Source organism: Podarcis bocagei (genome assembly GCF_964188305.1).
Source record: "Podarcis bocagei genome assembly, chromosome: 13".
Taxonomy (NCBI): domain Eukaryota; kingdom Metazoa; phylum Chordata; class Lepidosauria; order Squamata; family Lacertidae; genus Podarcis; species Podarcis bocagei.
Genome location: NC_138138.1, coordinates 40,215,561 through 40,239,496, shown reverse-complemented (window position 1 = coordinate 40,239,496; position 23,936 = coordinate 40,215,561). Strand labels below are relative to the sequence as shown.

Sequence of the window (23,936 nt, the reverse complement as noted above, 5' to 3'; positions counted from 1 at the left end):
GAAAGAAAGAAGAGCCCTGCTGGATTGTAACAAAAGCCCATCAAGTGTAGTATCCTCTTCTTGCAGTGGGCATTCAGGGGCCTGTGAGATACCTGCAACAGCAACTGTCTGCACCTTGATTCCCAGCGAATAATAGTCAGAGGCATGCTTCCTTTTGACACTGGAAGTAGTAGATACCCTTGTGGCTAGTAGTCACTGATAGCCTTATCATCCATGAATTTGTCAAATTCCATTTAAAACCATCCATGTTGACTGCTTTCACTATCTGGGAACAAATTCCCAGGGAAACTCCTTATATGAAGAAGTACCTTCTTTGGTATGAAATCAGTGCATAAAAGATGCCAAAATCAAAGTGAAGAGGAAACCTCACGTGAGGGGAAATATATTAGGATGGATAAAAAAGAAATAGTGTTGGAGATACTTAGGATTGCTATTTAAATGCATTACCCACTCTTTGCCATCAGGCTCCCAACAATTAAATGTCTGTATTAAAAGCAGTTTATTTTATTTTTTAAATAATTTCCAAACATTAAAATGCAGAGTTCTTTTGAACCCTTAGACCTCCCTCCATGGGTTCCATCTTTAAGATTAAATTTACTACATCTTTTACCCTTATCTATCTATTATATAACCATAATTACCATTAAAACAATTCCACATTACAAATGTCTTCACATCCCTGCCAAAGATTTTAACTGTTTACAAACTTACTCCAGTCTTTAGAAAATACTTGATCTTCCTGGTTTCAGATCTTCCCAGTCAGTTTCGCCATTTCTGCATACTGCATCAATTTCATCTGCCATTCTTCTTTTGTTGATACTTCTTCCTTCCATCTCTGGGCTAGCAGCATTCTTGTTGCAAACATAAAAATCTTTTATCTTGGAAACTCTTCACCTACAATGCCTAATAAGAAGGCTTCTGGTTTTTTAACAAATGTATTCGTAAACATTTTCTTTAACTCATTATACTGTACAGTGGTGCCTCGCAAGACGAAAATAATTCGTTCCGCGAGTCTTTTCGTCTTGCGATGTTTTTTGTCTTGCGAAGCACGGTCCGTCGCAACTGCGCCTCTTCAAGCGGCTTAAAAAAAAAAAAGCGCAAGACGTTTCCATAGGGAAATTCGTCTAGCGAAGCAATGCAAAAACGGAAAACCCTTTCGTCTAGCGAGTTTTTCGTCTTGTGAGGCATTCGTCTTGCGGGGCACCACTGTATTTCATTTCCCAGAAAGCCTTTACCAATGTACATGTCCACCACAAAAGTGCCCTCTTTTTCTTTACATTTCCAACACAGTTTAGAACTTGTTTTGTACATTTTAGCAATTTTACTCCCTGTTAGATATCAACGATACATCATTCTCCTATACTTTTCTTTCAATGAACAGTATGCAGTAAATTTTATTTCCTCTTTCCATAACTTTTCCCAGGATGAAAGTAGGATATTATATCCAAAGTCTCTAGCCCAATGTAGCATCGCTGCCTTAACTTCTTCATCTTTTGTATGCCATTCTAAAAGTAATTTGTACATTTTTGATAGCACTTTCACATTATTTTCGAACAGATCTGTTTCAAACCTCAATCTCATTGTATCAAAACCTTTCTTTTTGTCAACTTTAAAAACATTTAATTGGTGATACTGTAACCAATCCATTAAACGTTCTCTAATATTCTCAATTTTTTTCAATTTTAATTGGTCTCATGTCTCTTTTAACAAATCTTAATAGGTGACCCACTTGCCTCTCATATTTACTTTTTTAACTGAAATTGCTTCTAATGGAGAGAGCCACCATGGTGTTCTTCGTTCTAATGCAGTCATACTTCGGGTTGCGAACGTGATCTGTGCGGGAGGCATGGTCGCAACCCGCAGCACCGCGTCTGCGCACATGTGTGACGCGATTTGGCGCTTCTGTGCATAGCGCAATTTAGTGCTTCTGTGCATGCGCTGAAACCCATTCTGGTACTTCCGGGTTTGGCGCGGTCTGTAACACAAAAACACGCAACTTGCAGCGTTCGCAACCCGAGGTATGACTGTAGATTCTTGTACCTATCCCATACCTCATAGATTGATTTTCTTATCAAATGGTTCAGGAATCCTTTATGTACTTTTGTTTTATCATACCACAAATACGCATGCCACCCAAATCTATTATGACCCTCCAGATCTAATAAATGTAATAAATTAACAAGATCCATTCCCACGACCAGCAGAGGCAGGATGCTTCATAATATAACTTCAAATCTGGCAGGGGTGGGGTCCTAAAAACACACATCTAAGGTGCCAAGGTGTCTTTAGCATCTGCTGAAAGCTGTATAGTAAAGGTGCTAGACACCTGTCAGGTGGGAATTCCACAGCATAGTGGTTGACACAGATTAAGATTCTTGTTCCACTGTAAGTGGTCAGAAGTTCTGGTCTTAAAACATGTGTGATGACTTTAAGCTTTTTTTTTTTTTTAAGCCAGTGATTCTCAAACATCTGTTGGATGAGGGTTTATCTACCCAGAGCTGAATGATGGGGACAGACCCAGCTTTAACAGTTTACTTCTAGCGGGGTGGAATGCTCAGCCCAGCACATCATGTTTTTGCATGAGGTACTGTTTGCAACATCCTATCTCACTGGGAGGCAAATGCAGAGTGCTGACAGAGGCAGAGATGCAATAAGCAACTGTGACTATGCATTTCTGCTTTGTCTTTGCCAGGAGTGCCTTAATTGATCCTCACGCCAACTGAAAGGAGAAAGCCTTCCTCCTGCAGAGGCTCACTGCAGGATTTGTTTCCCTGGCACTCTCCCCTGTGGGCATCTGGGTTTACAAGAGCCTTGAGCAATTTCCTTAGTTTCTCAATAAATCTATTTGGCTACTCAGTTTCATGCAGATGCTCTCAACACAATTATGGCTTTGACCCCAAAGGTGCTTACTCTTGAATTCGTTTCAGAGCAAATACATGTTACCCGAAGTTGATGAGAACAAAAGTGTTAAATGATGAGTGACAAAAGATAAAAAAATGTCATGTTAATGACCAAAATCAAGATCTCCTTATACCAACTGCTCAGTAGTCTCAGTGGAGAAGTTACCGTATTTTTTGCACCATAACACTCACTTTTTTCCTCCTAAAAAGTAAGGGGAAATGTCTGTGCGTGTTATGGAGGGAATGCCTACGGGTGGCATGCCTATGGATTTTCCTCCTCTAAAAACTACGTGCGTGTTATGGTCGGGTGCGTGTTATAGAGCGAAAAATACGGTACATTAATGTTTGAATATTGAATGTGTAAGTGTATGTCTAGAGACAATGGACAGAACAAACACCATTAGCTGTACTGCTGGATAAGATGTACTGCTGGGTAATTGTATTTGTTTAAAAACAATAAAAATTTGTTTTTTAAAAAATCAGAAAAGATCAACAGCAGCAATAGGGAGGCACAAAAATATTACTTGACTCTGAAAATTGAAGCTTTGAGAGAGAGAGAGAGAGAGAGAGCGCACAAAGCATTTATAAAACCTTACCTGACTGCTGAAGTCTAGAAAGGCTCCAAATGCCGAAGGGTAGGGGCAAAACTAGGCTTTATTTCACAGGAGTCAAAAGACCCTTTCTGGCAACCCCTCCACACATAAACACACACTGGGAGTCTCAATGGTGCCCCTGCCAAGGGGAAAGTCTGATCAATCTGGGGTGTTTATATTTACCACATGAATACTTCTTGCTTCGTCTTGAACAGGGCAACAACTGCAAACAAAATAGGCCAGAGCCTCATTAAGAGTTGTGGGGCAATTTGCTGTTTATTGTCCTGCATATGGCAGCAAAGTTTGGCAAACCCTCACCGTGATCAACTCCCACCTGGAAACGTCCTCACTGTGGAAGGATGGGTGGATCCAGAATCGGCCTCCATGATCACTTACGGACTCACTGTCAAGACTGTTCATGGAAGTCAATCTTACCCGACTACAAGTGATTGCCAGAGATGGCAGCATACCATGTGGCAGTTGCCCATGCCCCTGGGGTTGGCCTTCATCAGGGCACTGAGCCTTTAGTGTGAGCCAACACTGCCCTGTGGAACTCCTTGCCAACAGAAGACTGGGGGGAGGTGTTTGGATGGGCCTTAGGAACTTCCAGTTTGTTTATGGATATGCTATTGAAGCTTTTCTATTTGCATTGCTAAAGCCTCTGTCTTCGCTTACACACACTCACGTTCCGAAAGTGCAGTTTATGAATATTTTAAGGGACGCGGGTGGCGCTGTGGGTTATACCACAGAGCCTAGGACTTGCCGATCAGAAGGTCGGCGGTTCGAATCCCCGCGACGGGGTGAGCTCCCGTTGCTTGGTCCCTGCTCCTGCCAACCTAGCAGTTCGAAAGCACGTCAAAGTGCAAGTAGATAAATAGGTACCACTCCGGCGGGAAGGTAAACGGCGTTTCTGTGCGCTGCTCTGGTTCGCCAGAAGCAGCTTAGTCATGCTGGCCACATGACCCAGAAGCTGTACGCCGGCTCCCTCGGCCAATAAAGCGAGATGAGCACCGCAACCCCAGAGACAGCCACGACTGGACCTAATGGTCAGGGGTCCCTTTACCCTTTACCTAAGGAACATACCCCTTCAAGAGGGAAAGATGTGAAGCTGGACGAAGCCATGGGAATTGCTGGAGGGGCGTGTAGAATCATAGAGCTGGAAAGGATCTGAGGGTCATCTAGTCCAACCCCTGCAATGCAGGAATCTCAGCTAGAGTGCCTGCCTTCAGCCCCTGCGACGCTACCGGCGCAAACAAGCCAATATAAGGCGCTTTAGCTGCCCCGGCTGGAAGAATGGCGCATGCTCCAGTTACTGCGCGCTAGTTAACGGATTTTTCCCCCCAGTAGCGCGCGTGCGCAAAAGACAGCACGGCGCATCTTCCGAGGCGCGTGGGCCCCCTTTCCGCGTAAACCAAACGCTCAGTGCGGTTCACGGTTGCTTGTATGCGCATGCGCAAACTCAGCGCCCTCCCTCCTTGCTTCCTCGAGCATTTGTTTCCTCTCAGCCCCAACGGCTCGCCTTCTAGCGCAGGCGCACTTCTGCTCCTCCGCCCCCTGGGAGAGAAGCACCGTCCCGGCCTCTGTGTCTTGCTCAATGCGAGCGGGTACCCGGATGTTACAGGCTAACTGCCAGGCGAAGCGACCAGAGTTGCGAGCGAGGGCTCCGAAGTGCATGCGCAGTCGCTGTCCCTGCGCCCCCTTGCTCCCGGGCTTAGGCGTCTTGGCCGGCCGTTGGGCCCTGAGTCCGGGCGGGGCTGAAGGGGAGGCGCCTGGGCTGAGCCCACCCCGCTCTCCCTCGGGAGGTGAGTGGCTGGGGGCGGCGGAAGGGCCCGGGGTTGCAGGCCTCCGGGGACGGAGGGGGACTGAGGGGAAAAGGCCCAAACGGAGACGAGCCAGGCTTAGGAAGAGGCCCGTCCAGCACCTCTTCTTTGGCTTCGTCTGCTCAGGCCCTGAAGGCCCCGCAGAGCAGCCAGCAAAATGGAAGCAGCCCAGGCAGCAATAAATGGGAAGACAGGTTGCGGGTGGGCTGGCAGGAAGGTCGCCGGCAAATCAGTGCTGAGGAGCGAGGAAGGAGCTGCGTGAGGGTGGCTGGAGTGGGGCGGGCAGGAGGCGGAAATAAGAGCCCGAGGGGCAAAAAGAGGAGTGCAAAACACGAGACACACTCTCCTGTTGTTTTCTGCTGACGTGACTCACAGGACACGGAGCTGGTTTGGTTTATTGTTATTTAGTCGTGTCCGACTCTTCGTGACCCCCTGGACCAGAGCACGCCAGGCACTCCTGTCTTCCACTGCCTCCCGCAGTTTGGTCAGATGTTTGGTTTATATATTTTCATTTACAAACCAGCACCCTGCCCTTCTAATGCCCATGCACCTTTTAGGGTGGCTAACAACTAGAACCACAACTAAATACAATAAATCTCCCCAACTCCCCAAAAATAACAAAACAAGCATTAGATAAATAATTATTCATCTGATAAAGTAAGTGCCTGCCTAAACAGGAAGGTTTTTGCTCTATGATGAAATGCTGTAAGAGAGGGGTAGGGACAAAGAAGAGTCTTCCCTTGATTTCCACCAACTGAGCCTCAACTGTAATGAAGCCGCAAATGATCTAGTTTCTTCCCAGAGAGTTGACAAGAAATGGGCAAGAGGTGTGGGGAGAGGTATGTGTCAAACAGCAGTGAGACAGGTGGGTCTGAAACTGGCCTAAACGTTTTACAATATTGTGCAGAGCACCCTTCGCCAACCTGGCACCCTCCATATGTTCTGGACTACCACTCCCATTAGCCCCAGCTAATGGGGCTATTGATGTGAGTCAGTGGCCTGCAGTGACATTTTTCATAGGGAACAGTTAGATTCCAGCATGGCAGGGGATTGGACTAGATGACCCTTGTGGCCCTTTCCAACTCTATGATTCTAAGTTCTATGAGTCCCTGCACATACCTCACAACTAGTAGTGTGGGGATAACAATACTGGTCAGCCTTACAGGGTTGTTGCACTAATAATAGTAGTACTGTAGTAGTAGTAGTAATAATAATAATAATAATAATAATAATAATAATAATAATAATAATAATAATAATAATTTTATTATTTAAACTTTGCTCATCTGGCTGGGTTTCCCCAGCCACTCTGGGTAGCTTGCAGCATATATAAAAACATAGTAAACATAAACTAGGCTACTCCCACTAGTCCAAGGAGCGGATGCCCCTGATGTAAGTTGTAGTCCAAAACATCTGGTGAGTATCTGATCGATGGAGGCTGCGCTTTGCTATGAAAGCTAGACGTGTGTGCAAGGGGTGGGTGGTTGAGACAAAAGGCTCCACAGGCCCTACTCCAGAACTTTCCAAACTTTTCATGTTGGTGGCACACTTTTTGGACATGCATCATTTCATGATACAGTAATTCAGTTTTACTAGCAAATTGGAGGTTAAACCAACCCATTCCAGCCCGAAGAGGAGTGCAGGGGAGCATTTGTGCGACATTCCTACACACTGTAGCTGACACACTAACGTGTTGTGACACACAGTTTGGAAAAAACTGCCCTTCTCCATCTAATCTAAAGGGAGTGTCCAGATGTTGCGCGGACCCCCCTGGTTGAAATTATCAATTTGTCCCTTGACACGGGGACATTCCCAGGGGAACTGAAGGAAGCAGTGGTGCGTCCACTCTTAAAGAAAACTTCATTAGATCCCTTAGACCTATCCAGTTACCGCCCAGTTTCAAATCTTCCATACCTGGGTAAGGTAATTGAGAGAGCGGTTGCTGAACAGCTTGGTAGGTTTCTGGAGGAAACATCGGCATTAGATCCATTTCAGTCCGGTTTCCGTCCTGGTTTTGGGACGGAGACGGCTCTGGTTGCCCTAACAGATGATATTCGTAGACAAATGGATCGAGGCGGGTCAGGACTGCTGATCCTTTTAGATTTGTCAGCAGCCTTTGACATGGTCGATCATGATCTTCTGGACCATCGCCTTGCAGACGTGGGGATACAGGGCATAGCCCGTAACTGGTTGTGCTCTTTTATCTCTGGTCGGGGACAGAGGGTGGCACTAGGGAGGGAAATGTCGTCACGCCACTCCTTGGTGTGTGGAGTGCCGCAGGGCGCAATTCTCTCCCCAATGCTTTTTAACATCTTTATGCGCCCTCTTGCCCAGATTATCCGGAGCTTTGGGCTGGGCTGTCATCAATATGCTGATGACACTCAGCTCTATCTACTGATGGATGGCCACACCAACTCGGCCCCTTACACACTGACCAGATGCTTGGAAGCTGTGGCTGGATGGTTTCGTGGGAGCCGATTGAAACTAAATCCTTCGAAGACAGAGGTCCTATGGCTAGGTCGGGATAGCATGGGGATGAGGGACCAACTCCCTTCTCTTGCGGGGGCCCAATTAGTGCCATTGCCTTCCGTTAAGAGTTTGGGTGTAATCCTTGACGCCTCCCTTTCCATGGAGGCGCAAGTCACAGCAACAGCCAAGGCGACATTTTTCCACCTTCGCCGCATCAAGCAGTTGGTCCCTTACCTTTCCCGCCCCGACCTGGCCACAGTGATCCATGCAACAGTCATCTCCAGGCTTGACTACTGTAACTCGCTCTACGCGGGGCTGCCCTTGAAGCTGTCCCAGAAACTCCAGCGGGTACAAAATGCTGCAGCGAGGCTCCTCACAGGGTCTCTACCATGGGAGCATATTCATCCAGTGCTTTTCAAGCTGCACTGGCTCCCGGTGGAGTACAGGGTCAGATTTAAGGTGCTGCTTTTGACCTTTAAAGCCCTTCACGGCCTAGGACCCTCGTACCTACGGGACCGCCTCGCCTGGTATGCCCCACGGAGAGCCTCAAGGTCCATAAATAACAACACCCTAGTGGTCCCAGGCCCTAAGGAAGTTAGATTGGCTTCAACCAGAGCCAGGGCCTTTTCAGCACTGGCCCCAACTTGGTGGAACGCTCTGTCTCATGAGACCAGGGCCCTGCAGGATCTGATCTCTTTCCGCAGGGCCTGTAAGACAGAGTTGTTCCGCCTGGCCTTTAGATTGGAGCCAATTTGATTCCCTCCGCCCCCTTTTTCTTTTTTCTTTTCCTTCTCCTACAATGAGGCTCCATTTTAATATTTTAATGTTCCATTATTTTAATGTTGTATTTTATTTTTGTTTTTAAGTTGTAATCACTCATCTTGTTTTTATTATTGCTTGTAAGCCGCTCTGAGCCCGGCCTTGGCTGGGGAGGGCGGGGTATAAATAAAAAATTATTATTATTATTATTATTATTATTAATCCAAGCCCCTTTGCAGGTAACGTGGTTTGGGAAGGCCTCCCTGCTCAATTTCTGTTTCTGCAGGTGGTTATGTCAGCTGAGGCCACGGCAGACCAGGTCCCACCCCTGGAGAATTGTGCCCCGCTAGTCCCAATCCAGCAGCGACGGGATGGCGGTGGAGGGGTAGCCGGTGTGACCTTTGATCTCAAACCCCTTAACCCCAGCAGCAAGTATGTCAAGCTGAACGTGGGAGGGTCTCTGCATTACACCACAGTGCAAACCCTCACCAAGCAAGATACCATGCTCAAGGCTATGTTCAGTGGCAGGATGGAGGTGCTCACAGATAGTGAAGGTAAGTGTCCAGGCATCACACAGTCTGTCTCCCCACTCAACCCTTCTCCCAATCCAGGTTTCCTGCTCAGCTGAGATTATATGGTATACTAAAATAAATAAACTTTAATACTTTTTGAACCAAAAGCCCCCCCCCCCAAAGCTGTGAACAGCACTACTGCATATTACAAAAGAAATATACAGGAAAAGTGCAATGCATGTAATAGATCAATCAAAGTGATATTAAAAAATAGCATGAAAATTCAGTCAAGAACATAAATGATGTAATAGGAACTAGTTAATAAGTGTGGCACATTGGAGGTGACAGAAATCTGCCATTCTATATGACTTCTTTGCAGAAGCAAAGAAATCGTCAGAACTACCTCACACCTGCTTTTGATAGTATGAACAGTGAACCCCAGGGGGGAAATTCAGGTTCATATTTTTTAAAAATATGAGCAGCTTTCTAGTCAAAGACAATGTTTGATAACTTGGTATCAAGGATCTGTTACAGCTAGATGCTTACATTTTGTTTGTGAGATAAAATATCCTAAATTTCCTCAAGGACCTATCCTAAATACAGTGGTACCTCGGGTTAAGTACAGTGGTGCCTCGCAAGACGAAATTAATCCGTTCCGTGAGTCTCTTCGTCTTGCGGTTTTTTTGTCTTGCGAAGCACAGCTATTAGCGGCTTAGCGGCTATTAACGACTTAGCGGCTTTAACAAAAAGGAAACGAACTCGCAAGACATTTCGTCTTGCGAAGCAAGCCCATAGGGAAATTCGTCTTGCGGAACGACTCAAAATACGGAAAACTCTTTCGTCTAGTGAGTTTTTCGTCTTGCGAGGCATTCGTCTTGCGAGGCATTCGTCTTGCAGGGCACCACTGTACTTAATTCGTTCCGGAGGTCTGTTCTTAACCTGAAACTGTTCTTAACCTGAAGCACCACTTTAGCTAATGGGGCCTCCCGCTGCTGCCACATGATTTCTGTTCTCATCCTGAAGCAAAGTTCTTAACCCGAAGTACTATTTCTGGGTTAGCAGAGTCTGTAACCTGAAGCATATGTAACCTGAGGTACCACTGTACCTCGAGGACCATCTCCTTCCATATGAACCGACCTAGACCCTGAGATCATCCTCTGAGGCCCTTCTTTGTGTGCCTCCTCCACGAGAGGTCTGCAGGGTGGCAACACGAGAGCAGGCCTTTTCTGCAGTGGCTCCCCATTTGTGAAATGCTCTCCCCAAGGAGGTTTGCCTGTTGCCTTCATTATATACCTTTAGGTGCCAGGCAGAAACATTGCTTTTTAACCAGGCCTTTAGTTGACTGACATTCAGTGCCCCTTTAAAATGTGTAGGTGGAGTTATTGGGTTGCTACTGCTTTTATTTTTGATTATGTATTCTGTGTTTCTATATCATGATTTTATCCTGTGAACTGCCCTGAGACCGGCGGGCATAGGGCGGTATACAAATTAAATAGAAAATAAAATAAAATATTGTAGCTTCGTTAGCAAAATTATATACAAAGACAGCAATGTTTGGATTTCCCTCTAAATGTTTTAAAGTGTTCTGCAGAACAGAGCTACTTTTAATTTTATGTGCAAGAGATCCTTCTCTCCTGGTCTCTGCTTCTGCCCCCCAAAGACCTTTTGTTCAGAGACTAAAATTCTGTTCTTCATTTCCAGGCTGGATCTTGATTGACCGAAGTGGGCGCCATTTTGGAACAATCCTGAACTACTTGCGCGATGGCTCTGTGTCTCTCCCTGAATCCCAGCGGGAGCTGGAGGAAGTGCTATCTGAGGCCCGGTACTACTTGATCCAAGGCTTGGTTGAGGACTGTCAGCTTGCCCTGCAGGTGAGCTGGTCACCTGCTGAGCAGTTAGGAGGCAGGCAGACTCCTCTGAGCCTCAAGCAGTTTGAAGGAACTGGGGAGACGAAGAGGTGAGTTAGCAAGGCCCACTTGCCTTAGCCTGATTTGGACGACCTGCTACTTGGCCTCTCCCTCTCAGAACTATCTCCCGCAGTGATTGTTCCATCTGGTGGTTGTAACCATCATGCAACATTATCTAAAATCTGATTCCCCAGTTTGCATATTTTTCTTCTTCCTCCCCATCCTTCCACCCTTATTTTGTTAATGTGTTAAATAAACTGTATGTCATTTGTTTTAATTTATAAGCGTCCATAAGTGCACTGGTAAAAAGGCAGTACATAAGTGTGGTATGTTAATAATATGTGGCATGTTCTAGGGCGTCTAATAAGGTTGTAATATATTTGTATGTATCTTTTTCTGCCTAGCAAAAGAGTGAGGCCTATGACCCCCTCTGCCATATCCCCATGGTGACCTCTCCCAAGGAGGAGCAGCAGATCATCTCAAGCTGTTCCAAGGTAAAGAGGCTGTGAAGTCACATAAGGTTCAAGTCCAAGAAGATCGTGTAGATTTGCGCCATTTTAGACTGCTTGACTTAGATGTCTTCTTGCTTGTTTCGGGCCAGTGAGGTGATACTTATGAGTGCAGATGGCATCTGCCCCCTTTAGTGAAGGTCCTAAGTTGCAAAGCTTCTTAGCCTTCTAGTTAAGATCAAGCGCTGCCTACTATAAAACGTAGATTGGAACTCCAGTCTCATGACCCATTCAAGTCATGAAGACTTGCTGTGTGACACAGTTTAACACATGGAAATAATTTAGCACCTTCCATATTGTTGACACAGCATAAAATGGGCCTGATGTGAGCACACACGTACCAGAAGTTAGAACATATATGAACATTTCATGAAATCACTGTAGCTCGTCCAATGGCAAAAGTGACAGCTTCTCTTATGCAGGTTAAAAAGATAGTTTTCACCATATTTATCCTTCTTTTCCTTCTTTCTTAGCCTGTGGTGAAATTGCTGCATAACCGAAGTAATAACAAGTATTCATATACAAGGTAAGATGCAACACACACACCCAACTACTAGAATTGGGCATAACGGTATTGTTTCTTGACTCCTATGTCGCCCATTCTTGACTTCCACCCCCTGGGTAATAGAGGTGTCTTAAGGGATATCACCATTTCTCCCTTTCCCTCCCCTCCAGTAACTCTGATGACAACTTGTTGAAGAATATCGAACTGTTTGACAAGCTGGCTCTGCGGTTCAATGGCCGAGTACTCTTCATCAAAGATGTTCTTGGGGATGAAATCTGCTGCTGGTCGTTTTATGGGCAGGGCCGCAAGATTGCTGAAGTCTGCTGCACCTCCATTGTGTATGCCACCGAGAAGAAGCAGACCAAGGTAATGTGCAGACCCCTGAGCTTCAGATATGAGCTTTCCCCTTCAGGATAAATTGTACCTGCTCTCCAATATGTCTGATCTTGCTCCTTCCCTCCCTCTCTCCGTGATGTCTGCCCGAAAATGGCTACTGCCAACCAGCAAAGCAGAAACAAACAAAGAAGTAAGGAAGTTGGCTGTTTGGATAAGTGAATGTCCTTTATGTGCTGATAAGTGAATTTTTGGATAGCAAGCGTGTGGATCGCAGAACCTGTGTGTACTACTTTTCAGGCAAACATCACATATTTTCTTAGTAAAAACAATATAAATTAAAATTATATTATAAGGCAATAAAGAGAGAGCCACAGGGAAGAAAGCTTTTTGAAAGCGAGGCCTCTCCTTCCTTCAGGGCATGGTGGTCCTTAGGTAGCCCTCTGGTGGCATTTGGGGAAGGGAGTGGACCCATACATGGGAGAACAGAACCTGAGAGGAAGAAGAGGTTTCCCCCTAGGCCACTCAAATGACTCTCTGGATGAAGTGCTACTTCAGCTCAACTCTCCCAGTTCCAGTTCATCCCACCTAGCGAAACTGCAGCTCTGCTTACATTTTTATGCATCAAGGCGTTCAAAGCAGCTGTTGAGTTTTAGCCTTGCACTATGTGAATTAAGTTAAACTGGAAAAAACTGTAAAGCTCAAGTTCACCAAGCAAGGATTTGAACCCAGGATTCCATTTTGAAACCAAACACTTGCACCACACTGTGGACAGAACTGGTGTTGCTCAGTATGCTCTTGCTTTGCTGCCCCCATGTGCACAGGTGGAGTTCCCAGAGGCACGGATCTTTGAGGAAACCCTGAACATCCTGATCTACGAGACGCCACGAGTGCCAGACAAGGCCCTCCTGGAGGCAACAGGTGGGGTGGCAGGTGGGGGTGGAGGCCCCCTCCGTGCAGGTGACGACGAAGATGGGCGGGAGCACCGTGTCCGGCGCATACATGTCCGTAGGCACATCATGCATGATGAACGTCCTCACGGCCACCAAGCTGTTTTCAAAGACTAATCCCGCCTCGCTCGCAATGTCCTCATTACTCCATCCATTTAGTGCCAAAGGAGGACCTGTTTTCTCCTTTTGATCTTTCACCTCAAGGTCTTCTCATTGATGTTTGCATCCTTTTCTAACCTCTCTCCCCCTCTGGGCTGCTTTTCTGCCCTCTTGCTATCCCTTGACTTTATATTAAGTCCTCCTTTTTATTGTGACAATTGACCTCTTGGTCTGCCCCTTCATTTTACTGGCATGCTCTTTCCAGCTGTTAATCTCCCCTAATGCTTCAGTCTTAAACACCCGACTTCCCACTTCCCCTCACCACCCCACCTGTCTCATAATCTGCAAGACACCACTGAAACCTGGTTTGTGGTCCTTTATTCAAAACCTCTTGACCCTGAACATTTCCAACCTGAGACAGACTGACTCTTAACTGTCCTCTAAACTTAGGATCCATGGAACACCAACATAATAACAGAGAGAGCTATATGTGAGCAAAGCATATGAATCAGGGGAGCCTACATTCCATCTCAGCTTAATACTGGGCCTCTGGTGACTTCCATTTTGTAACACTGTTAGTGGCCTCTTTCAAAGGTCACACGAGGTGCTACCTAGACAGGGGTGTGTCAGTTCTTACATATTTACCAACTTTGATCTCTCCATTCTGGAGTCTTCTGCCCTTCGTTTTATGGTACATAGTTGTTTTTTTATTGGTCAACCCCCAACCCACCCTTGGTTTCTGTTCGCCTACTTTTAATTTCTCTGTTGAAGAAACTGCCTGGATTTAAGATAATGCATAAATTGTTCAGACAAAAAGTGGCTACACTCCATTTAAATTTTTTGATAATGGCATTGACATAACTGGGATTATACAACATATTTATTAGTGTCTTTTTTCTGGAATAATTTCCACTACATTTAGCCTCCTGTGAGCAAAGGAGATTAAATCCAGTGTTAATCAGCCACTTAAAAAATTCATGCATACAAACTTGGCACCTTTAACCTTTGCATTAGAGCAGGAGGTAAGTGTCATGAAATTGGTTCTTATTACTTATTGTCCTTCTGGGAAAGATGTCAGTCAGATAACAGCTGCTATTTTAATTTTTTTTGTCTGGGTCAAAAACACAGTTTGACTGTCTCCTTAAGTGTTGTGTGACCTGGACCCTGATTCCATCCAAACTATTCTGTCCCACTTACAGGTACGACTTACATCAAAATATGTTAGATGCTTCAGTCCCACACTTCATAGGCATCTACACACCATTACAAAACAGCGGAACATGGTCAGGTGACTCCCTTCAGACATAGATCTGTGTAGGTACAGAAGTCTTACTTCTTCCTGCAGAGTTTGAGCACTTGCACTCTGCCCCTGGAATGCCTTCACCCCCTTGTATTCCATAAGGTTGGGCAGAGGGGGAATCGGGGGTCCTCCAGAATACATTGGCCTACCAACTCCCATCAGCCCCAGCCACCATGGCCAGTGATCTGGTTTGATGGGAGTTGTAGTCCATCCATAACTGAAGGGCCACCATTTCCCCATCCTGCCACAGGGAATGGTATGCCGCTTCATACAAACTTCAGCAAAGTGTAATATGGGACATTTCAACAGCCCTTTCAGTCACCTGTCTCATGGAACAGGGTTTGGATATTAATGGTGGTGGATGGAGAGGGAGGGTGAAATTGCATTCTGTAAATGCAGACTGGTGCAGGTAACTTTACTGGAGAGAAGGTATTATTTTCCTCCATTCTTCTTTTCCCATCTCTATATCCTCCCCTCCCTGGAGGAGGTAACTTTCTTGAATTAATTATTGTAATTTTTTGTATTTGCATAATTTATTTTAAAAATGTTTTTTTTTCTATTAAATTATTGTAATAAAGGTACCTGCTTAAAAATGGGGAAGTTTCCTGGTGTGTGTGTTTTAACTGGATAAGGACCTGTATCTCCAGGGCTTTTCCATGCCTAGACAGGCACATTTCCCAAAGAATATTAGTGACTTTAGTGAGTTGGATCATCCTTTTTTCTAACCCAGGGGGTTGTGTTTATTGGACAATTACAGTTGCTAAAGAGGAAGGAGTTTTTGGCATAGTTGGCAGCACATGTGTGAAATCTTACCTTGTTAACACTTGGGCAGCTTCTCTGTTCATCTGCTGCCTGTGGCTTGCATTTTAGGAACCTAAAATTTAAGGTGGGTGCAGGTTTTCTCCAATTCTCCCCTTCTGTATTGCAGCAATGGAGAGCGTTTCAGCAGTCTGGTGGATGCCTTGGAATTTGTGAAGAGAGATGCTTATGGGGAAGGGGATCTGTATGTTGAGTGCCTCAGGCCAGAGGAAATGGAAGATCTACTGACATTATCCAGACTGCTGGTATTTAATTGGAGAACATTATAGTATGCCTGTCTTTCTATAATAGTATGCCTTGATTCATACTAGTTGATGGCAGCTGCTGCTGTAACTGGGGCCTTGGAGAAGAAGCAGAAGGGCTGAGCAGGCTTGAGGGGCTACAATGTAGTGGCTGGATGAGTGTTTTAATTTTAAGAAACCATATTTTGGTAACTTGGTATTCCTGCTTCCATATCTTGGTAGTTTCCTATCTCGTCTCATACCCAGGGAAGAAGAGTCAGGCAGAGGTACGTTGCTAGTATAGATCTCATACTAGGATTAAACAAAGGCTTTTGCCCATTCAGAACAGAACCCACTGTTTACAATGTATCTCAATCTAATAGGCAGCTGAGCCTTACACTAGTTTCTGCATTTTAACTCTGCATCCTCCTGTGCCAGAACATCTTATGTAGCTTCCTTCCCTGTGTGGCTGATTCTTCCAAATATAAACAGCTATGATACAAAAACTTAATCCTTAACAATGATCTACACCTTTCCAGTTGTCAAGGGTTAAAGTAGCAAAACCATATTGGCCTTGAGGGAATAAAGTTAACAAACCTTAGATTACTATGCTGTAAATTAGTCTTCTCTCAGCTGCAATTAGGCTGTGCTTAGCTTTGTTAATAGCAATTGCCCAACGGTATAAAAAAACTGAAATTTACAAAATGACCCAATACCTACCCTAGTAGTGTTGTACAGTATCTGCAATTTTTTTGTATTACTATATTATTTAAACATGAAACACCTAGTGTTGCAGTTAAGTGATGATAAACTTTTAACCCTTATATGTACACTGTAGTTTGCAATCAATCTGCAAACAATCTCTACATATTTTTTATATATAAAAGCAAGCCCCACTAAGCTCTATGTGAGCCACCACCAAGTATATTATTTATGATGCTATTTAAAGTATTTTTACCCTACCCTTCAGCCGACCAAGGCACCCAAAGCAGTTTACAGTAATGAGTAATATGGTCCCCTCCTTTACAATCTAAAACACCTGACAAAAGGAAACGAGATTGGAAGGTGGGGAGCATGAGGGCTGCGATCCTGACTTGGGAGTAAGCCCCACTGAATTTAATGGCGCTTACTTCTGAGCAGGCATGGCAGGGTTTGCAGCTTTAGTTGCGAAATCCTTACAGCTGTTATTCCTAGGGCTGAGCGGGGCCGAAGCAAGAGTCCTTGGCTGCTACTCACTTTGGTTTATGGATGGGGCCAGGTCGGTCTCACCCTTTCCACAATGTTCTTCGAGGGCGGCACGGGGAGCAGCCTATATATGAGGAAATATATAAAATTATACGGCGGGGGGGGGGGTGGGAAAGCACACGGTGCTTTTAAACTCCACAAGAAAAACGCAACCAACCCAATTGTACGAAAGAAAGGGGCGGGTCAAAGTGAAGAAGCAAAGAAGAGGGAGGAGGGGAGAAAAGGCCACTCCCTCTAGTCACGTGATAGACGAAGCGATCACATGACAGAGGGCGGGTCACGCGGCACGGTTACCTCCCCGGAAGCTACGGCGCTTTGAGGATCAGGTGACCAGAGGAGGCCAAAGGGGGAAACCGGTCACGTGGCGGGGGCTGGCTGGGTGAATGTGCCGGGCGGGCTTGGCTGAATCGCCTGGGCCTGAGGAAGGTGAAGGGAGGAGAGCGGGGCTGGAGCGCGGGGGGGCCGCCTTGTAGTTGGGGGGCAGCCGGCCAGAGGCAAAGCGGGCAGCCGGGGCTTGGGGCGGAAGCGACGGGGCTCCTTGAGTTAGGGCCTTCCTGGGGTGGTTCTCTTTTTTTAATTTTAAAAAAGGAAAAAGGATCCCCCTTCAGGCGGAGGGTTCCTGGCTGTGATTTTGAGAGCGTCAGGCTGGGCCTAGAGTTATCTGAGCTCGGACGAAACAAGGGCCCCAATTGACGGAACCGGGAAAGCGAGGCCAAAAAGGTTGGGAAAGACTGCGGAGGAAGTTTGCGACCCCAAAAGCGGGGGCGGTAGATCTGGGCTGGTGGGGTTTTTTTAAAAATAAAAAAAGCAAAGACTACCGGGAAGCAAAGCTGTTAGCAAAGGTTGCGGGGTGGGTGGGAGTCGCCTCGAGTGTGGGGGTGTAAGCAAGGGAAAAAGCTTTTTTTGCTGCTCGTAAGGAAGAAAGCTTCTGTTACGGTTGTAGAGAGGTGCCGCGTTTGGGGCTGGATCCTTGGGTTGGTTGGTTTTTCAGCCGGGAAGCGCTAACTGTGGTGGGTAGGGTACCGTAGGGCAGACAGACAGCTAAAACGGAAAACGAGGGGGCAACTTCCTCCCGAAGTTTTATACAGGTGTTTGTATACAGCGTAGGGTGTTGAAGCCCAAGCTGCAGAGGTGGAAAGGAGTGTAGGTACAAATAGAAGTAGTTTCCTTTGGTTCTTTAAGCTGCTGTAGCATTTCAGAAGTTGGGGAGCTCTGCGGGGTACCTGGCAACTTTCTCTGCCACTGAGGTGACTTTTGCGGCTGCAAGAGAGTGAATAGCTTTCAGGCACAGGCTACTAATTTGCAGTTCAGGGAAACAGAGTAGAATCGCTGGGCACCCTGTGGTGTTTTGCTTGAAAAGGAGGCTGAGAGCAAGACTAGTCAGGACTCTGGGGTTTAGGAATACCTTCGACATCCTCGAAGCTCTATTGCTGTTGAGATCTGCATCACACACAGTCAGAGGCCATGCAGAAGGAGGAGCTGGGAATGGATGAAAATCGCAACCCAGAGGAGGAGCTGCGTCTCCTCGGTGGAAAGAAGGAAAAATGCCACAACCTCAGCAACCGCATCCGGACAGGTAACTTAAACTGCATCCAGTATTTTATCATCTTCTAAGTCCCTTCTATGAAGTCACCTCTGGTCCTCCAGAAAATGTTGGACTCCAACTCCCATGAGAGCTAAGCCAGCATGACCATTGGTCAGGGATGATGGGAGCTGTAGCCTAGCAACATCTGGAGAGCCACAAGTTCCCCAACCTTCACCACCGCCTACTCAAGACTGGCTACTCAAAACCCAGCTTCTTGAGCACCCAGAGCTTTGGTGTTGGTGCTTAGCATTTTGAAACATTTCCTTTAGTTCCCAATGACCTCAGCTGATCCTTGCCCTTATCAATCCATTCACACACACCCCAAACTCCTTGCATGCATCTGTTATCCATTTAATCCTAAACTGAACTCCTGGGACAAGCAAGCTTTTTCCCCCACTAGAGCGCATCCTTATTTCAATTTCCTTTACCTCAGCCCTATAGTGTCTATCTGATTTGTGGAGCTGTGAACCCCCATCCCCCAAGCTAAGTTTCCTGCTCCCCCCCCAAAAAAAAGATTCAGACAGCCAATGTTGGGAATCCTACCCTAAACCATCAGCTGCTGCATCTCCACAGAATCATGCAGACTTGCCCCTTACCTGGTAAATCTCAACTTACTGGATCGCACTCCCTTCCCAGAGTTTGTTTCCTTTTCCTTACTGGGGCGGGTACTATTTGGCTATTAATTCAGTGGCTCTGGTTTGATTAACTGCCTTTTGTAGCATGCATCTAAGTTCTAGCTGTCCTTAATGCATCTAAATGTTGAAAATAAAACCTTCTTTCTGTCACGCAGGGGGTGGAGCAGAGCTGGGCTACAGGCCAAGCCAGGTCTCCAGAGAAGGTGTGTTGTACTGAACTGGGATTGGGCTTTCCCCTTTTCCTTTCTGTCATGCTTTTTCTGCATGTTTTTCTGTTCCAGAGGTGGCTGCACCTCAGTGCTGGGTGAGATACATTCATCCTGAGAACCTAGAGCCCTGAATGCCCACCCTCTATGCTCCCCATCTTCTCTTCCCTGTTGAAAAGATGCGGAGAAGTGATTATCTGCCACCATGCTTCTTTACTAGATACCCATGTGGAAAAAGTAGCATGTTCTTCATATCCCTTTCCTCCTCCTGTTACACTCCTGGGGTATACTTAGGAGAGGAATGAAGGCCTACAGATGGGAAAACGAGGACTCTTTAATTCTCTGGGCAGCAAGGCCAGAGCTCAGTGGCTTACAGGAAGGGATCCTAGAATTATTGGGAAAGGGTTTGAGGAACCTGAAATTGGTTAGGGCTTGAGAGAAGGGATCTCATAGGTTTGAGTTCTTCAGCATGAACACCTCTGGTTCCATTCCTCCCCTTTGCTAATCACAATGTAGAGAAGCTTGGAAACTTGAAGACAGCATGTTTTGAATGCTAAATAACCAGAAAAGCGGGGAGTGGGCTAAACCAACCTCCGAAGTGGTATTTTCATATGATCTCCTGATGTTGCTGAACTACAACTTCCGTCAGCCCCTGTCAGTATGGCCATAAAGATGCAAAATGTGGTTCAGCAGTTTCTGGAGGGCAAAAGGTTCCTTGTACTTGTCTTAGAGTTTATAATTCATTAATAAATATCAGAAGAGGAATCCCCCCTCCATTTTATTGACTAAAGATCACTGTTTTGGAATTGACTGAGTTAGCAGCACGGAGAGGGGTTTTGAAATCACTTAAGTGATGTGAAGATTTTAGCCACCTGCACACCCCAGATAAACGACCTCAAGGGTATTTTAACCCCATGGGCTATCTGCCTTATCTATGACCTGTTGACCCCCAAACTGAGAGAGGTGAATGTGTCTGCATTCCAGATAAATGAAAACCAGAAATAGGTTCAAATATTTAGATATCATATTTAAGCACCTTTTAATTCCCCCAACTTTCTTACCAAAACTCCAAACAGTAACTGAGCAGTCTGGTATTTTGGGAGGGTTGGAATGAACTGCGTTGAGGCACCATTTTTGTTGATGGTGCACTTGACAAGAGTTAACATAAGCTCCCTACCTGCCGAAATAAAAAATAGGGTTGCTGCTCTGAGGTGCTTACATTCTAGGTGTGAGAGGGTGACAAAGGGACGTGAGACAGGCATGGTCTTCACCCTTTCTCTTCTTCCTCTTCAGGTGCCTGGGAGTCCAACGGGTATACTGCTCCCTCTGAGATAGCTGACGAACCCAGTGTTCCCCTGAGCCCTTCCAACAGCCTCAACATCCGCAACCTCCAGTTGTCTGAGCGGGACCCTCCTGTTGCCCACCACCCCCACCGCTACCCTCATCGCTTTTACCATGCCCGCCCCTTCCATGCTACAGCATACCGCAAGACCTACCGAGGCAGCCCCTCAGACCGCAAGGAATGGGGACCTAGCACAAACGGCCATCACTGTGCTCCTGAGAGCATCTCCAACGGGCGGTGGCAGCACCGGCGCCGTGGCTATTCCGACCCACCCTCCCCGTCGTCGTCTCCCGAATCCGAACGAGGCAGCACCGTCAAAGCCAGTGAGAAGCCTGCCGCCACATCTAATGCCGCCAACACAGCCAACGAGGATTCTGGGAAGGAAACATGGTCGCTCTTCCGGCCACTTCCCGCTTTCCCTGTCGATAGCAGCAGTGCCCGGATCATCCCCAAGATCTCTTATGCCAGCAAGCTGAAAGAGAACCTGGATCAACCGGGGAAAGCCTGCCATGTTCCTGCCTCAGCCGTCCGCACCACCAATAGCCTCCCCAACTGTGTCTTGGCGCCACCCCCAAGTAGCCCCCCGCCATCTGACAGCAGTCGGCGACAGCACCTGGGAGCCATCTTTCAGAATGAGTGGGGCCTCTCCTTTATCAACGAGCCGGGGGCTGGGCATGGAGGGGGTGGCGGGACTGCACCAGACGTGGATGAACGAGATGCAGATGCCGGAGCATCCTGGGAGAAAATGGAAGTTAGCGACTGGCAGGCTGCAAAAAATTACCATCTGGACGGTAAGGTGCTGGAAGGAGCCCAGTGCGTCATTGGGCGTGAGGGAAAGGGAGGAGAACCAAAGCATGTGTGTTGAGGGTTAGGAGCTGTCCCATAGGTAGCTGAACATAGTCAAGAGAGAAGGGATGGAGGACACAAGGAAATGCTTCATTTGGAAAGCTAGGGATGTTTGTGAAGATGGTGAGTAAATGTGCAGTCACACAGCACAAAGAACATTTGCAGTTCATGAAAGTGGAGAGGTGTTGGGTAGTATTGGCTGTCAGAAGAAATAAAGGACATTCTTTTGACTGCTCTGAGATTGAATTCTACTATAGTTTACATTTGCTCCACAGACTAGGGCATGAATTACTTTGGGTAGAAGATGATCATACAGCTTATCCCTACCTTTTCTGATTACTTTGTCAGCTATTGTTTTTAGAAGGCTAAAGAGAGGCCCTGGTTGGGCTAAAGAGGTAGTTATAGATGGATATCATTTAGCTCCTTCATAATTTTAAGCATTGCTCCAGAGAGCACAGATTCCCACATCCAGTTTTATGTAGCTTGGGGAAAGGTTTGGATGGGCATGTGACCTTCAGTGCACTGAGAACCCAACTTTTCTCAGTGTGGCTGAACTTTCGGGGCATTGTCTTGAGAAGTCAGCAGCTTCAGCTGTGTTGGAGGGTCTTAGGGCACTGGGGCTTATTTACAAACAGTGCTTGGCTTCTTCTAATTTGCCTTTTCCCTTTCCCCCCCTTCTAATACAGAGTGGAGACATATATGGGAGCTACACAGTCAAGGTAAGCAAATGGAGGTGCCTGGGCCTAAATCAGTGGCTTTATAAATATGACCTTTGGGGCTCAACAGTGGGCTGGATAGCTTCATGTTAAAGGGGGTATTAAGATTTGCAGTAATGTACAACAATGTGAAGTGGAGGGGAGCAGAGTCCTAGGACAGGGATGTGACTCTAAGAATTGTGGGTGTGTAATTCATACTTTCCAATCCTTGCCATATATTCAGTTGTGTCTCCCTCTCTACTGTACCATACATGCAAAAAACAAACAAAAGCCACAAATTTAATCTGACCACTCGTATTTTGAAAAAATCCAGCCTTTTGTGAGGATTGCTTTCAGAAGCTGAGGGCACTGATTCTACATTTTAATACTGTGTCTTTTCGTGGTTTGCTTTTTAATGTTGTGTCCTAGATGTGTTTGAGTGCATGTGCTCCATAGCTTTGAAGACATAACTGGTAGGAGGTGCTGGCTTTTGATCATCTAACACAAGTTTCAAATTACACTTTGAAAATGTTTCTGACCCCACATCATTGCCTGGAGAACTTGAGTCAGTGACACTGAAGACAAGTGCCACTGCCAGCCTAGGCCCACGAGCCAGGCAACCAGGCAGGTTTTCTATTCATGTAGTAGCAGGCAGGAGCAGGTAGATGCTATCTGAAAAACTGGGGTGATTGGTTCTGTGCAGTATGGGGAGGTGAATAAACTGGACCTTGTGAAGTCATGTGATGGGAGATAGGAAAGTAGAGCTGCTGAAATCCACAACTATCTGATGTTGGATGTGGAGCTGCCTTAAACAATTAAACCAAATCACAAAAGAGCAGATTAACGAAGGGTCTGTTCTCTGGCCAACCACTGAGGATAGTAGGGGGGAGAGAGGGATTTCGGGCAGGGGTATGTATGTATGTATGTATGTATGTATGTATGTATACACATTATCTGTGGCACATCTCCCTTCAAGGCATTGTTCCTGTTGCCATCACTATTTCTTTTTCCATCTAGATCCTAGCAGAGTGACGGTCTACACAGACACCTTTGATGGGAAGGGTTAACTTCAATAATTCCCAGGGGAAGCACCGCTAAGACATGAGGGGGACATGGGGAGAGGCAAGATGCCCACCCCACCCCCCTTGAAGACTGGAGAAGCCCAAGCATCTTGAAAGGGGAAGCTCTGCCACCTGCCTACCTCCCTCCCTTTGCTGTTATAGCTCAAATTGTCTCAGTGGGGCTAACGCCTCACCTCTCTTTTTCTCTCTTGCTCTCTCTCTATTTCTCTCTGATTTAATGCTCTGGTTTTTAATTTCTTCACATGGTTTTTAATTTCTCTGGATTCCCCTGAAAATAAAGGCAAAAAAAGAATTTATTTAAATTCACTTCTCTTGCCTTGTCAGTGTCTCATTATTCATCGCTACACAGGTGTGTTACCAGCATGGGGTAGGTAGTGGTGTGGCTCAAGGCACGGAAAATGGTTTGGGAGGGAAATTATTTTAAGGGGTAGAGATGGAAAAATGTGAGTGAATTTTTGAAAGCACAGAGGAGAAGCTTTGGGAGGTTTACCACAAGGAACTATTGATATATGGCTAAGAAATAGTTTTATTTGTTTATCCACTGAAGAATTTATAAGCTGCATTCTCATAAGTATTGACAAGGTGGTATGCAACATACAAGATA

At 46.2% G+C, this 23,936-nt stretch overlaps 2 protein-coding genes and 1 long non-coding RNA gene across 4 annotated transcripts; 2 read left to right on the top strand and 1 right to left on the bottom strand.

Moving 5' to 3' along the window:
* Positions 1 to 580: 580 nt before the first annotated feature.
* Positions 581 to 4,565, bottom strand: LOC308571514. Its single transcript, XR_014001499.1, has 2 exons — positions 3,497 to 4,565; positions 581 to 851 (listed from the first exon to the last, which is right to left on the bottom strand). It is a non-coding gene; the product is annotated as an uncharacterized lncRNA (long non-coding RNA).
* A 477-nt stretch (positions 4,566 to 5,042) lies between these two features.
* KCTD13 (potassium channel tetramerization domain containing 13) lies at positions 5,043 to 15,251 on the top strand. The gene is made up of 7 exons (XM_081167059.1): positions 5,043 to 5,295; positions 8,828 to 9,095; positions 10,755 to 10,924; positions 11,365 to 11,454; positions 11,943 to 11,995; positions 12,145 to 12,340; positions 13,132 to 15,251. Exons 2-7 carry the CDS (start codon positions 8,834 to 8,836, stop codon positions 13,372 to 13,374), a joined length of 1,014 nt encoding a protein of 337 aa, XP_081023185.1. The 5' UTR covers positions 5,043 to 5,295; positions 8,828 to 8,833; the 3' UTR covers positions 13,375 to 15,251.
* Positions 15,252 to 17,283: 2,032 nt separating this feature from the next.
* LOC308571510 (uncharacterized protein) lies at positions 17,284 to 23,638 on the top strand. 2 transcript variants are annotated; one of them, XM_081167056.1, is made up of 5 exons: positions 17,284 to 18,517; positions 19,317 to 19,364; positions 20,661 to 21,500; positions 22,242 to 22,274; positions 23,268 to 23,638. In XM_081167056.1, the coding sequence occupies exons 1-5, from the start codon at positions 18,406 to 18,408 to the stop codon at positions 23,315 to 23,317; spliced, it is 1,083 nt and encodes a 360-aa protein (XP_081023182.1). In that variant the 5' UTR covers positions 17,284 to 18,405; the 3' UTR covers positions 23,318 to 23,638. The 2 variants fall into 2 exon arrangements, with proteins under 2 accessions (XP_081023182.1, XP_081023183.1); XM_081167057.1 differs by lacking the exon at positions 19,317 to 19,364 and having other exon boundaries at positions 17,289 to 18,517.
* Positions 23,639 to 23,936: the final 298 nt, after the last annotated feature.